Source organism: Bidens hawaiensis, unplaced genomic scaffold, assembly GCF_021521415.1.
Source record: "Bidens hawaiensis isolate Kalapana, Puna unplaced genomic scaffold, B.hawaiensis_p1.1 tig00035461_1, whole genome shotgun sequence".
In the NCBI taxonomy this organism is placed as follows: domain Eukaryota; kingdom Viridiplantae; phylum Streptophyta; class Magnoliopsida; order Asterales; family Asteraceae; genus Bidens; species Bidens hawaiensis.
In genome coordinates, this window is record NW_027496164.1 from 187,440 (window position 1) to 202,524 (window position 15,085).

At 40.0% G+C, this 15,085-nt stretch overlaps 1 protein-coding gene across 1 annotated transcript; it reads left to right on the forward strand.

Annotated features, from left to right (window-relative positions):
* Nucleotides 1-277: 277 nt before the first annotated feature.
* LOC143587349 (small ribosomal subunit protein eS30z/eS30y/eS30x) lies at nt 278-1,803 on the forward strand. The gene is made up of 3 exons (XM_077068662.1): nt 278-343; nt 425-562; nt 1,739-1,803. The coding sequence occupies exons 1-3, from the start codon at nt 340-342 to the stop codon at nt 1,783-1,785; spliced, it is 189 nt and encodes a 62-aa protein (XP_076924777.1). The 5' UTR covers nt 278-339; the 3' UTR covers nt 1,786-1,803.
* Nucleotides 1,804-15,085: the final 13,282 nt, after the last annotated feature.

Sequence of the window (15,085 nt, forward strand, 5' to 3'; positions counted from 1 at the left end):
ACCGGGCAGGGGTTTCTTGTCTCAAAACTGGTTAGTGCCCAACCAGATTAACCAGTATAACCTGTTATTTAACCGTAGTCCGTAGACCAATAACCAGCTTTCAACTAACCGGTTTGCATCACTACGTTGGACCGGGTTCGAAACCGGATTGCTATATACAATACCCGATTTCGGGCTTTTTTTTCCTTATTCTTTTATTAAAAAACTCGTGGCCCAAATCTTACTTAACTTTGCAAGCGGCTCATTATATCAAATACCATAAAACCCTAGCCGTAAACTTCAACCATCTCTTCCGTACCTGCAACTACACAGTAACCACCAGAAGACAAAGCATCAGTCATGGGTGAATTTAACAGCTGTAGATCATATATTCATACGCAATTGAGCTAAGACATGTTCAATTAACCGATTGAATTGATTACAGGTAAGGTTCACGGATCATTGGCACGTGCCGGTAAGGTCAGAGGGCAAACACCTAAGGTAGCTAAACAGGATAAGAAGAAGCAGCCACGTGGACGTGCTCACAAGCGGATTCAGTATAACCGCCGTTTTGTTACCGCCGGTTAGTTGTTTATTATTATTATTATTATTATTATTATTATTATTATTATTATTATTATGTGTTTAATTTGGTGCAAACGATTACATGCAAATAATTAGCATTTTAATGTTAATTATTTAATTATTAATATATAAAACACGAGGTTACGCTGGTTTAAGGTTTCTAAAAACATATAAAATTAATTAAAAGTGTTAAGTTAGCTAATAAATAAAGACACTAGCTTAGCTTAAAATGCTGAGCTCAAGCTTGTAAAAACGCGCGAGCTGGCGTGAGGTCGAGCTTGACTTAAAAATTAAATGAAGCAGATCGGGTCAGCTCGTAGCTCGAAGTTTAACGAGCCTAAGATCATAGCTTGTAAAAACGTGCGAGCTGGTGTGAGTTTGAGCTTGACTTAAAAATTAAATGAAACAGCTTGGCTCAGCTCGGCTCAACTTATAGCTCGAAGTTTAACGAATCTAAGATCAAGCTAACGAGCTGAGCGATGAGCCCAGCTGAGCTTTGGCTTGGTTACAAAAACGAGCCAGCTCGGCTTAGCTCATAGCTCGAAGTTTAATGAGTCTAAGATTGAGCTAACAAGCCGAGCGACGAGCCCAGCCGAGCATTGGCTTGGTTACAAAACGAGCCAGCTCGGCTCAGGTTGTTTGAAATCAAGTTTTTTTAGCTAGATTTACTCGAGCTTTTATCGAGTGATGTGCTTTTTGAACAGCCCACGAACTTTTGTAAGCCAAAACGAGCTGAGATCAGGCTTGGCCTGGCTAGTTTGCACCCTTCATACCGTTTAACCATTTTTGGTTTGTTAGGTTCTTGGTCCTTTGGGGGGTCTCAGGATTCGGTTCGTTTCGGTACGGGTAAAAACCAACCAAGACTAACCCACCCTTATATTGGTCTGGTCTTCGGTTTTGATTTTCTTAATATCTTGTTTCCATATTTGGGGGGTGTTAGGGATTCTTTACTTTAACTCCTTATAACTTATTTAAGTTATAAGCTGCAATACTGAAGCTTATCAAACAATCCCAAACACCTTTTTTAACTTTTCAATATGAGTTATAAGTCATAAAATGGCTAAAATAAGCAATCCCAAACACCCCCCTTGATCCCGTTCGGTCCTGTCCAGGCAGTTTCAACTTGGTGCACGCCTGTGGAATTCGTGGTTGATAATTACTTGTGTTTTTGCAGTTGTTGGATTTGGGAAGAAGAGGGGACCAAACTCATCTGAGAAGTAAGCTGTTAAAGGAATGTCGCTTAGTTTGATGGACCTGTTTTTGCATTGCTTTCGTTTCATTTAAATACTTCTCTTACTTTCGTTTTATTTAGTTTGTTTTTAAATTTTTGCGCTCAAGTTTGGCTTGTTTTGAGTTCTGAAAAAGATGTCTGCATGCTGAGCCTCAGGATGCTTACTTTATTATTTTTTTTCCATAATATAATTTTTATTATAATTCATCTATAAAATTATAAAAGTCTAGTCTATTTTAGGCTCGTGAGCTTAGTCTAGCTTGATAAGGAAAGTTAGCAACGGCTTTATTTTTGACTTTGTGTTTTGATGAGCCGTCCTTAGCCATTGTTTTCTTTGTGCCCATTGTAAGAGGTAGTCGGTGATCCTCAAGTCATCGGATATGCACAATCATTGGCTGTTATGAGTGCTGTGTGTTCGTTGTCGTTCAACTCATCTTTCACAATTTTCCAGCATGTTTGTATACAAAAACAAAAGTTGATCTTCATGGTACATCTAACAAGCATGACTCGTCCATTGGTCATCAAACCAACCACTTCATCTTTGTCCCCACATGATATGCGTATAGACCTGCTTCTAAAGAAAGTCGTCAAACCAACCACTGCATCGGTTATATGTAACTATGGCATTGCTAGCAATTCGACGTCGGCTAAAGCTCACACTTTCCTTATGACTATTCCAAATGAAGAACATAAATTTCCTAGTGGTAATATTAAGGTGGGGTAAAGTGGCGGATCTAACCCAAAATAAATTTGGATAAAGGGTATCCTAATATTTGTTCAGACCTATCTAATAAATAAAATGAACCATAAAAAAAAATTTACACTGATTTTACACTTTACATACAAGGTTGAAGGGTAGTCTCGGTATAAATCCGCCCCAGGGTGGGGGTCGAGATTCTTCCACATAACATTGTGTGGTGCCATGCCATTGAGGGCGTTTTGAGTGATTGAGTTGGTCGGTTGTGGTGACTGTTAAATGAGCTTCAACAAGGATACTGTATGGTTGGGAATATTCAATATTTTAGAATTGAGAGAACCCGAGTAACCTTGTTGTGGTTTTATGAATTCATGGTTACGTTGGTATTTATCCTAAATTTAGAGGTAGCTACTACATAATGATTCCCGTAGTAAGAGAACGCTACGGTTTTGATCGTTGTTTTTGCTTTAATTACATCTAAATTGATAATTGACCGAATGAACGGCTTTTTTCATGGTTTTACGAGTTGAGTGGTGATGCATGACCGTTCTTAGTTGATGAAACGTTGTCTGATTAATTTCGTTTGTTAAACGAAACCTTTACTGAAGAATACATTCATATTTTTGAAATGTAAACAAAGAAAATAATTTTCATCAAATTAATTAAACATAAAAATAGCAAAAAAGAATCTTTACAATACCAAAGAATGGGTTTGAATTAAAATGTCTAAACAAACCCAGAACATTGTCTACCAGATGATAAATAACCAGAAAAAAAAAAGAAAAAATACGAACAAATCATCAATCCTCAAGCAAATGATCCCAAAATAAAAATCTAGTGAATGATGTAAGTCAAAGCCAAAGCAACTAGCATCAACACATATGCAACTCCTTGATCAATAGCTGCTCCTACAAATCACAAAACAGAACATCAAAATCAATCATCAATCCCGAACGCGAGAAGTGTGCACGAAAACGAAAAAACCGAACAGAAAACGAAAATAGAAGACCGAATTTATAGATTTTCATTTTTTTAAATTTTCAATTATAAATAACTTTGAGTTTAATTAATTTAATAAATATGTAACACAGGGTTTTACCCCCAAGTAGTTCTGCCTTGTAGCGGCGCAACGACTGTTCGTGGCAACCAGCAGTATGGTTTCTCGGGAACGCTCAAGCCAAACCCTGGAACCGATTTACACAACATAGTCTTACCAGAGTGGGGCCATGGGCTCTTCAAATTTGAGAAGTGGGGTAGCCTAAATAAAAAACATCATCATCCGTCGTATATATATATATATATAGAGAGGGGGTGTTTGGGTGAGCTTTTAAAACTTGCTTATTTGCTGATTTTTTGGTTGAGAAGCAAAAGGTGTTTGGGAACGCTACTCCAAAAGCTTCAAATTGAAGCTTTTCAAAAGTGGCTTTTGTTTTTCAAAAAACAAATAAGTAAAAAAGCAATTCTAAAAACTCACCCAAACACCTCGTACTTCTACCTTTTTTCAGACTTTAAATTTTTAACCTCAAATGACAACGGAAATAACTGAACCAAACCGACTCGAAACCATTAAACCTAAAATGACACGGCACTCAAAAAATTTAGAAAACGTCATTTTGGTCTCTGGTTCAATTTTAACCCAAAACCAATCCAAACTGAACCGTCCACACCCCTAGCATATATGGTGGATGAGACGGCTGCCAAGAAATACCGATACAAAAAACAAATGAAACAAGTGAAACCATTTAGCAATTAGCAAACACCGTACCATCAAAAAATACCAAGACCAAAAACATGAAAAATCAAGTACCCGTACAGATTGTGTTCAGTCGGGTACAGGTACAGCATCATTTCGGTACCAGTATTCGGTAAAAAAAAATCGTATGTGAAGAGAAGAAGTAATTATTATTACCATCATTTGAAGGAGCAGGAGCAGCAGCAGGACCTTGAGCATTAATGGATGGAAGAAGTGACATCACTAGAACAAAAACCACCATCATAAAACACATTGTCACATGTTCCATGTTTGATGATCAAATGAATTCAAAAGAAAGCTGTTTTGTCTTTGAATTCAGTTTTTTTTTTTCAGATCCCCGTGTGTTTATGCTTGTGTCTTTATGGGTTGTTTATATAGGATGGCAGATAATCTTTTTGTTGTGGCACAAAGATATTATTATTCTTATTCTTATTATTATTATTATTTAAGGATTTGATTTTTCTTATAGGTAGAAAGAAATGGTCAATATGGACGTTATTTGACATGATTTTACCTTATTTTTGTAGAGTCAATTTAAATCAATAACAGATTTTATTTTTTTTAATTTCTACTAAGACATACTTCGCTCAATGATATCTGGTGACGCAATAAGCCGATTAGTATTATTTTTTATTTTTATTTTAGATTGCGGTACGAATTTGTTAAGTAATACATTTTTTAGAAAGCATAATTATCATGGACTGTAAAAATCAAATAAAATGTGTATTTATGAAAGGTTACCTGATATAAGTTTTTCTATAAAACCATTCAACTTTTAGTAGATGTTTAATGTTTATCATTTATTTCTTTAAACTAAATAGTATATACATGAATCATAATTGTTGTTTATTGATTATTTTTGTTTTAGTTTTGCTTGAAGTGTGAAATAATAACAAAAAAAAGCATAAAATGTTAGAAACTTTCAGAATAGAACAATTTAAGTAAAATAAAAAAATAATTAAATAGCAAACAAAAATTCATAGATATTTCATTTTGGTTACTTAATTATAAAATTCATAAAAATATTTCAAAACATTAGAATATATTATTAAAAGTTGGCATATGATATTTCAAAACATTATAAAATTCATTTTTAGTAAGTATTCTATGAATATTTCCCTTAATTATGGTATATAATAAAATTATATAATCGACTAACTAATTTTAGGAAACCAAATAAGTATTGTTTATATCAAAATGTAAGGCAAATCGTGTAATTAACAAACTCTTAGCTTAAATGAAATATATACAACCAATTTTTACCAATTTTTATGAATATGTGTAACTTGTTTAAATGGGAATGATAGTGAACGTTGATGAACGACAAAGGACACGTGTACGGTGAGGAATGGATGGATGTAGTGGGTTGCAGGTAGGGGTTTAGCTGTGTGATACAGGGAAAGAATCTTTAGCACATGGGTGATTTGGCCGTTGGTGTCATTTCTCTTTCTTATTATTTCTTTTGAATTTCAAACTATTTTTGGTTGTCACTGATCATTATGTTTTTCAGTTTTTGTTATTTTAAGGTACAATTTTTTTCTAAAATTTAATTGTAACAAAAATAGGGAAAATCTTATAAAATAATAAATAATTTTCAAAATTATTTCAATTATGTTATTGATGCATATTTTCGTCAAATCAACTCACTAAATCTTCAAATCAAGTCTCACTAATTTTATTTAGGAGATGATGACATGAAATGTTGGGATATAGATTAAATAAAATTTTCATTTTACCCCCACAAAGTTGGCAGGATGACAATTTTTGCCACAAAACTAACTAGGTTAGTGTTTAGTTAGTTTTGGAAGTGACACGAGAAAGTAAGTTTAAAGTATAGAGTGGCGGTGATCAGTTCATTAATTGGGAGTGGTAGTGATCAACATGTCATAGTTATAATTAAAAAATTACGATAACCCATAAACTATTAAGTTATAAATTTAATGCAAAATACTACGATTCAGTTAATCAATATAATATGAATACACCTTTATATGAAGATAGAATATAGTAATAGAATTTGACAAATAACTTTGTTAAAACATTAATTACTTAAATATAAACTTAAAATATTCTAATTAAATGTTAATTTAAAACACCAAATAAAAATACTAGGTGGCCAGGTTGGCAAATGTTAGACGTGTTGTGAGCCAAAGTGACAAGAATTTTACGTGAAACTTTTGGGGTTTCCGGTTTGATTCCAATAAGTGTATGCCACACTACTTAATGGGGAGAACATTACCGGTCTATTATATGATTCGAACTCTGATAATGTGGGTTGTATGCGAGTCGTAAGCCTTTCGGAGTTCCCGAAAACCAGTTACACTAAAGCTACTCCATAAAAAAATAAATAAATAAACACCTTAATTGACGTATATTCATCCATATAGACTATAGAGGAAAGGATTCAATTATGTAGAAGAGACTTCGAGCTGAAGATGCTTGTAACCAATAGATTGTAACATGCCAAACAACATTATACTTGTTTTGTGTTAAACGTGGGATTAACATGTGAATTGTGTGATTGGGAATCCATTGATTTGTAATAATTATAAGTCATTTGGTATAGATTTAGGAAAAAAGAACTTTATTTATTTGGTATATACTATTGATTAAGTATATATCAGATTCAAAAACAAATTCTATTGTCGTCCAGCAGTTAGGAGATTTGGCTTTCACCCAGGAGACCGGGTTCGATTCCTGGCAATGGAATTCTTTTTATTTTTTAATATGTGTCTTAGTCTTCTGGTTCACGATCCTGAAGCTTTTCGAAATATATAAAAAAGGTTTTTTAAAAACATCATTGGATCATCCATTTAGTTTTTTTACTTTTACATAAGCAGTTAAATTTGATTATTTACCTTTTCTATACATACTATAATCTATATAATCAAGACTCTTATATGTTCACATGATGTTGTGTAGAGTTCTTTACTAGCCAAGCCAGCTCGTCTCTTCTCGAAATCATCTAGTGATCTAAAATCTTGAGCTGAAGTCAGCTCGAAAACTATAGGGGCATTTTCTAGTTGTTTTCATCGAGTTTCTATCCAGAATCTATTTTTATAGTTAGTGTTATATTAATAGAAAATTTATGAGACGATGGTAAAGAGGCCAATTTCTAGTTCAACTGTGTTATGTGCGGTTTCTTAACACTTGAAACGTCATAATGGCAGGTTTTGGTGTCACCAGACTTTATTTTCAACATGAAATACATGTCTTCACCTTTTCCGGCTTACCATGGTCTCCTACGTTTTCTACAAATTAATATTATTTTAAACTTTAACCCAAAAACAAAATTATATTGATATTGCAAGTAGACATGTCCATAGGAACCTTTCATGCATAATCATAGTTAAACATCATAAGCATGGAAACACACAATTAGTAGTTAGTGTTATAGCAAAGGAATGAAGACAGAGTTTGTTTTTAATGTCGTGCGTGTTTGTTCATATACTTTCACGTTCTTTATTATAACCTTGTATGTTTTAACCTTTAACGTTTAAGGATATCGCATGTGTTTCTTTATAATCTTCATGTTTCATTAGATTTGTGTTTTGTTTTAACTAGTAGAAAATGTGGTGATATAGTTGCTGCATATTTAATATACTGAAGAGTATATATCAAAAACTAATAAGCCATCCATTGTCGTCCAGCGTTTAGGATATCTGGCTTCCACCCAGGAGACCCTGGTTCGATTCCCGGCAATGGAACTATTTTTGTTTAGTTTTTTCATAGTCTGATTCTTATCTTGGTTCATAGCCCACAGTTTGTGTGGGCTTCTATCTAACTAATTAGTTACTCATAGGAGCCCATAATAATTTCACAACTTAACTTGGTTCTTTTTTTCGTGGTGTGCCTAGCCCAACTAAATGGCAATTACTTCCATAACCTCATGTAGTTAGTGTCGGGGAAAGTTAACATACAAATAAAATTAACGTATTAGTTATGAGAACTAAGTAGAGTAATTATATATATATAAGTAGAGTCTATGATGTAATTACATAAAAGAGTCTATGATATAATTACACTACTTATATATATATATATATATATATATATATATATATATATATATATAATTGCTCTACTTGATTCTCACAATTAACACATTAATTTCATTTGTAATTGATCAAAATCCGTTAACTATTAGCTTAACAAATCAAATAAGTAAGTTAATATAGGTAGACCGTGTCAATTGGATAGGCTAAGTCGCTAAGATGCTAAGATTAATACAACAGTTAGCTTCTGGTCTGATATTTTATAACTTCGATCTAACATCCCAGAATCATGCCCCGAGCTTATGAATCATCATGATTCCAAATCAATTGTTTACCCCCCCCCCCCTCCCCCCTATAATCACTACAATTGTCTAAAACAAAAAAAAAGAAAAGAAAAACAAATCAAAGTGGATTATGAAGTACCAAAACAAGTGTTGCACAAATAATGAAATATGGGTATGATCAATGAATGATATCTGGTGAAATTTCAATTGTTAGAGCTTTAGAATAGTTCCATAAAAATACAACTAACATAATCGAAGACACCAGTTTGAATCATTTTCACTATTTTGCAACATTTATTTCACGTTTCCTATTGTTAACAATTTTATAATGTATTATTTTTATAAATAAAAAAAAAGTATACTTACTTTTAATTGAAAGGACCTGCTTTTCTACAACCTTAAAACATAATTTCATAGGATTATTCTTATGGTCTTAAATCTTTAAACACCCACGATCATGCCCATAGCAGGTTGTGCTTCTATACTAGTCCTTAATCATTATGACTCAATCTTGTTGGAGGAAAATACCAAAGCGAAGATCTTTGTCTCCCGTCCGGGCCGTTTCACACACTCCTTCACTCAACCAATTTGTTTCAAGTTATTCTTCTCAAACTTAATTCTCATAGATAGACAGATAAGACAAACTGAAGAAACACTAAGTGACCCGGTACAGATTGTAGATAATCTGAGGGTTAAGTAATGTTTCCCACGAGGATGAGGTCCAGCAGAGAAAGTTGTTCTTCAGGGGACCTGCAAAACAAACACCGTAAGCTCGTCACTGAGAAGGGGGGGGGGGTTCCTCCTTGTGACCACCCTCCGGCGTGAGAATCAGACTAGATTGCTCTGGATATAAGTGTATATTAAGAGATTGCTAGATAACAGGATAGCAGATGATCTTACCATTCCAAGATGTTGGAGTATTTATAGCCAAAGGTAGGTTTCCTAGAAGGTACAGCCGGCTGAATAGTATTCCTGTTCTACCAACAGTGGACTATGCACAGGCCATACTGGTTGGTGGATAGGTTACGGCCAACAGTAACAAAGTCGGCTGCACTATTCCACCAACTGTAGATTATGCACGTCCCACCTACTGTGGATTGTACGCAGGCCATGCTGGTTGGTGAATAGGTTACGGCCAACAGTAACACTATTCCACCAACTGTAGGCTGCGCATGCCCCACAGTAAGGGTTGGTGAGTAGGCAGCGACTAATAGTGACAAACAGTACTAGAGGGTGCTCCTCCTCGTACTGTTGTCGGTGAGCTGTCACCCTGTGATTGGCTCATGGGCTGTTCTGGTCAGATTGTCTGTCCTATCCATACCTTGGTAGGTATAGTACAAAAGATCTTTCAGAATCATACGGACTGGCTCATTTTGGCGGGATTGTTCCCGCCTTGCTCATTCCTTCATGTGACTACTGAAGTAGCTATTGTCTTGTGCGTGTAGCCCTGCTGTCTGCGGGTAGCCTTCCCTGATGGCTTGTATCCGCAACTGCGGGAACAGGCGGGGTACTTCACCATTGGGAGGCTTTCCCTGCGTGTACAGCTTGCGTACTGCGCGTAAGGTTCTCTGAGCATGGTGGGTCCTGCGGGAGCAGATGGCCTTTGCGCAGACGTCCCTGTTCAAGGTGAGTCTTGCGGGACCAACTGGGCTCTGCCGGGACCTACCTCTTCAAGTCCCCCCAGTCCAATGTTCTTCTCATGAATGTTTAATAAAGTGAGGTGAACTTTTGGACTTTAAGCAAGGGGTTTTGAAAAGGGGTTTTTAGTTTTAAGGTTCTCCGTGGGGATTCTTCCCGCGGGTTTCCTAATGTCACTTGCAAAAATTCCCGATTTTTTTGCTTGATCTTTCGGTATGATGCGGGTAGGTATGTAACCTTCTCGCAAGTCAGGAGCGTTGAGTCTCACTTGTATATATTCTTCATGGGGTTCTGGTGGTTTTCAACATAGTGATCAATTATGTTAAGACCACCAATTCCATCACGGAGTTTCAAACAATATAATTCTCGACGTTCCCGTTATGCGGGGATGTTATTCCTCTATCCGCAAGCATTGCTCAGAAGATCCTTCTTGGTTTCAATTCTCTGCGGGGCGCTAGGTATGTGAAGGGTTTTTCCTTAACACTACCCGCGCTCGTCTTACGGTTACTTTACTTCCAAGGTACTAGGGTCCATTCCCTGCGGGTGCTAGGTATGTGAAGGCTTTTGCCTTAACACTGTACCCGCACCTGTCTTATAGTTACTTGGTTGCCCAGGTATTCTTGGCTTCAATTCCCTGCGGGTGCTAGGTATGTGAGGGGTTTTGCCTTAACACTGTACCCGCACCCGGCTTATGGTTACTTGTTTGCCAAGTTATTCTTGGCTACAATTCCCTGCGGGTGCTAGGTATGCGAAAGGTTTTGCCTTAACGCTGTACCCGCACCCGGCTCATGGTTACTTGTTTGCCAAGGTAAGGGGTATTTTCCCGCTTACTTTTTTGAATCTTTTTGAATTTTTTGAAATTCGAAGGGTTGGTGGAAAGATAAGAACAGTCCAAACCTCTGAAACGTCGTGCGACGGTTTCTTCTGACTGTGTCAGGACGTGCAGGAAGTTATGGTGACGTGACAGTACATGGTCATTCCAGACGCTTTTTCAGGCGCGTGGGCGCGATTTTTTGGGCGCGTGGCCGCAAAATTACTGGCACGCGTCCTTTTGACAGCTGTTGCCAGCTTGCTTTTTGCCACGCGTCATAGTTTCATTGCACCTTCGATTTCTCTCTCCTCCGCATTAAATTCACCGCATTAATTGCGATTAGTATATAAAGGGGGTGGAGGATCCTTTCCAATTCACACTTTCACATTTTCTCTTCATCTTTACAGCGATTTCCGGTGAATACTCCTCTATTCAATCGAGCATTCCCTTGAAATCGTTTTCTTCTTCCTTCCGCAAGATGTCTTCACATGATTTCGAGTCTACAACCGATGATAGGAGTACTGCTGGCGAGTGCCAGTGTGCTCTGCCCGGCGATCAATACCGGTATGTTGTTAGGAAGTTCATGCTCGATCCTCTCGAGCCTGAGTTTCCTGAACCCCATCAGACCGTGTACGATGCCCCCAGAGGCAAGATCGGGGTTTATGCAGCATTCTTTGTCTATGGGAATCTTAGGTTCCCATTGACAAAGTTTGTTTACCGTGTCCTTGAGAGGCACGGTGTTCATCTGACCGAGTTGCACCCCATGGCGATCGCCAAGATTCGCCACTTCGAGTGGTGTGCCGGATTTTGGGCATCGAGCCCCATGTGGACCGCCTGATGACATTCTATACTTGGAGGTGCATCCAGGGGTGGTACACCCTGACAACCCGTATTAAGGGTTTAAAGATTTGCGCGACCGGCAGTCTCCGATCGTGGAAGCGGGAGTTCTTCTACATATCCGCTCGCGCCGTCCCCCTTGCCATGAAGTTTAAAAATGGCCAAGCAATTCCGAGCCTTCACGCCACCAACCACCAGGAGGCGGAATGGTTCTCGAAGATATCCCTGATCCAATCTCCGGTTTACCGGTTTGCGGAGTCCGGGATGGTGATGTTGGGGATGAGCCGGGTGTGGAAGGAGGCGTCTCAGGTTCCCATCCTTCTCGATTACGGTTTGAACTCTATTCCTTATGGTATGTCTTGTCTTTTTTGCTGATACGAGTTTGTCTTCTAACTGTTTCTTTTCTTTCAGAGGGGAACGATTTGGAGTCGCTCCTGTACCCGCGGGAAGCTGACGGTCCCGCGCGGATGGGTACTCGTGCTCTAGACGAGGGCGAGTTGCCCATCCTGGAACAAACGGCGGATCGGTTTGTGGAGGTCTATCCGCTGGGCCACGAGATCCTGAGCCACCGGCGGCCAGGTAAGGCGATATTCTATCCTCAATCCCTCAATGCTGTACCCGCTGCCGGAATTCCTGACATCCCTTCTTCTGAGGAATCCGCAGATGGTCCTTCGCTGGTGTGGAAGAGGAAAGCTGCCGGCGGAAAGGGAAAGGAGAAGGTGGCCTCCACAGCCGATCCAGTGCTTCTATCTGACACTGAGTCAGATAGTGAAGAGGTGGCGGGGAACCCCGGTGGTGAGAAGACCACTGCTCCGGAGGCTACGACTGTTGCCTCCGGAGAACCAACGACGACGACGGTGACCGGCATCAAGAGACCGGCTCCATCGGGCTCGTCCCCGCCCGTCCGTACGTTCAGGCTCAAGAAAACCCGTAAGTACAAACGTCCTTTGTAGATTTATCACTATAAATTTATTGAAACTTATCTTCTTGTGCAGGCGTGGATGTTGACGCATTCCAGGGTGGAGCGCAGAGGAGTACCTCTCCGCCAATGACGGTAGGCTCGGTCAGCCTACCTGAGGCGTCGACCCAGGCGCCTGCGCCTGCATCCGCTGGACCAGTTGCTCACTCCTTTGAGCCGACTGTTCCAGCCGAGATGACGTCACCGCCGGCCGTGAGTGCGATTTTTACAGCATCCTTCACGGAGCCGGCGGTTACTGTTGCTGCTGACTCCACGGCGGCGACCGCGGCGGATACCATGCCTCCGCCATCTACTGCGGCGGAAACCGTGCAGCCTCCGCCATCGGCCTCGACGGCCGAACCTTCAGGTACGCGCGAGGCTTCTAGCCAATCTTTGTTACCTTCCCATCTGCCTGACCTTTTGGATGGATTTCCCTTAGGTTCAGGTGATGGGTTCGGTGGCTATCGGCCTGTGATCGACCCTACAGGTGCGTAGGGTTCTTTTGGCCTTTATACATTTTTTTTTTATCATCTTTTCCTAACTGCTTTGTTTCTTTTGCAGTGTCGGATTCCAATGAAGTGTATGTTCCAAGATGGAACATTCGCCGAGGAACAACCCTTCGCACACCTGTGGAGTGCGTGGACTGGGCTCGCCACGCTGCTCCCCATGGTGCGTTGGGGGAAGCCATGGTTAGCTACCAGGAGGGTAGGCTAACCAACGAGCTTCGGGTTCTCCTGGCCCGGATGCAGCCACGCGTCGAGCTGCTTTGTCGTGAAAACGACAAGTTGAAAGAAGATCGCGTTAAAGAAGTATCTCAGGCGCGTGCTCTCCGGGAGGAGAACCAAAAACTAACCGCAGTGGCTGCGGAGAAGGATAAGGCCTTCAAGGCCCTCGAGGTTGAGGTTCAAGCGCGACTCGAGGCCCGCTCCAAGGCTGCCCAAGCTGTTAACGAACAGCTTCGGCTAGCTAAGGAGACTGCGAGGAACGCGACCGAGAGGGCCACCAAGGCTGAAGCTGTTGCTGAGCCTCTCCGCCTGGAGAATGAAGAACTTAAAGCCAAATTAGAGGCTCTTCAGCAGGCTCATGATGCCTTGGCTATGGAGGACGCGAAGAAGCTTCAAGAGATTCTGGACCAGAGGGGCGTGCTTGCGCACACCGAGCGGAAGCTTAAGGGCGTTGAAGAGGCCGCTGCAAAGGATGTGCTTCTTGCCAATCTTAATAAGAGCGAAGCCGAACGCGCTTGCACCCAAGCTCAAGCCGCCCTTCAAGAAGCTCTGGTTGCCCAGGAATGGCTTCTTCGAGAAGCGTTGTCCCAGGTATTTTATCTTTGTCTTCACGCTTTCCTTTGTGACTGAAAAGTTTCTTACACTTGTACATTTTCTTTGTAGGTTGTGCATCGGGTCTTTTCAGAGACGTCTTATGATGATGCTATGAGCGCAGCCCTCAACGCTTCTCATGAGGATGGGGAAAAGGCCGGCTTCCTGCTTGGTCTAGGGTTCGTTGAGAAAGGCATCCCGCCTTCCAACTTCCCTTTGTTTGATGTGGACACTGAAACTGCTTACGACCAAGCAGTGAATCAGTATGCCGCCTTCCCGCATCCGGTGGTGGAGAAGGTGAACGAAGTCGCTGCTGCTGATGATGGGCTTGCTGTCCTTAGAGCATTCCTTGAACCGCCACACTCTGCTGATGGTGCGGGTCCAAGTGGAAGTGGTCCTGAAGCATGATCCAGAAGATCCCTTCCCACCACTAGTGTAGATATTTGCTTTTGTATTTCTTTTGTATGCGGGTATACACCCAGCAATGTTTGTAATATTCGAGTTTCGATGAAATAAAGAATGTGTTTGTCCTTTTCCTTGTTTATTTTACGCATGTTTACACTTAGCAATTTCTTTAGTACTTAGATAAGTTAAACTTTTTGACGTGGTAAATTATAAGTTTATTTTGCTTCCTCTTTCATGATTGTGCGGGTAGGACCGTCACTTGCACTTAGTAGGATGGCTAAGCTTACATTTAACCTGCGTGGAAGTTTACCTCATCTTTTCCTTTGAAATTTTCTAAGTGTTCAGAATAAGTTAACCTTTGAACGTGGTAGATGATAGGTTGAAGTTTTGCTTCCTTGTTCGTGATTGTGCGGGTAAGACCGTCACTTGCACTTACAAGGATGGCTAAACTTTGCTTACATCTGACCTGCGTGTAGGTTTTCCTTAGACCTTTTTAACATTTTTAGCGTTGTGTTTATGCGGGTTTTGCCGCCTTCCACACGCAACTACTTACTTCTTCACACATTGATGCGGTGAATACCGGCACATGGGAAGTT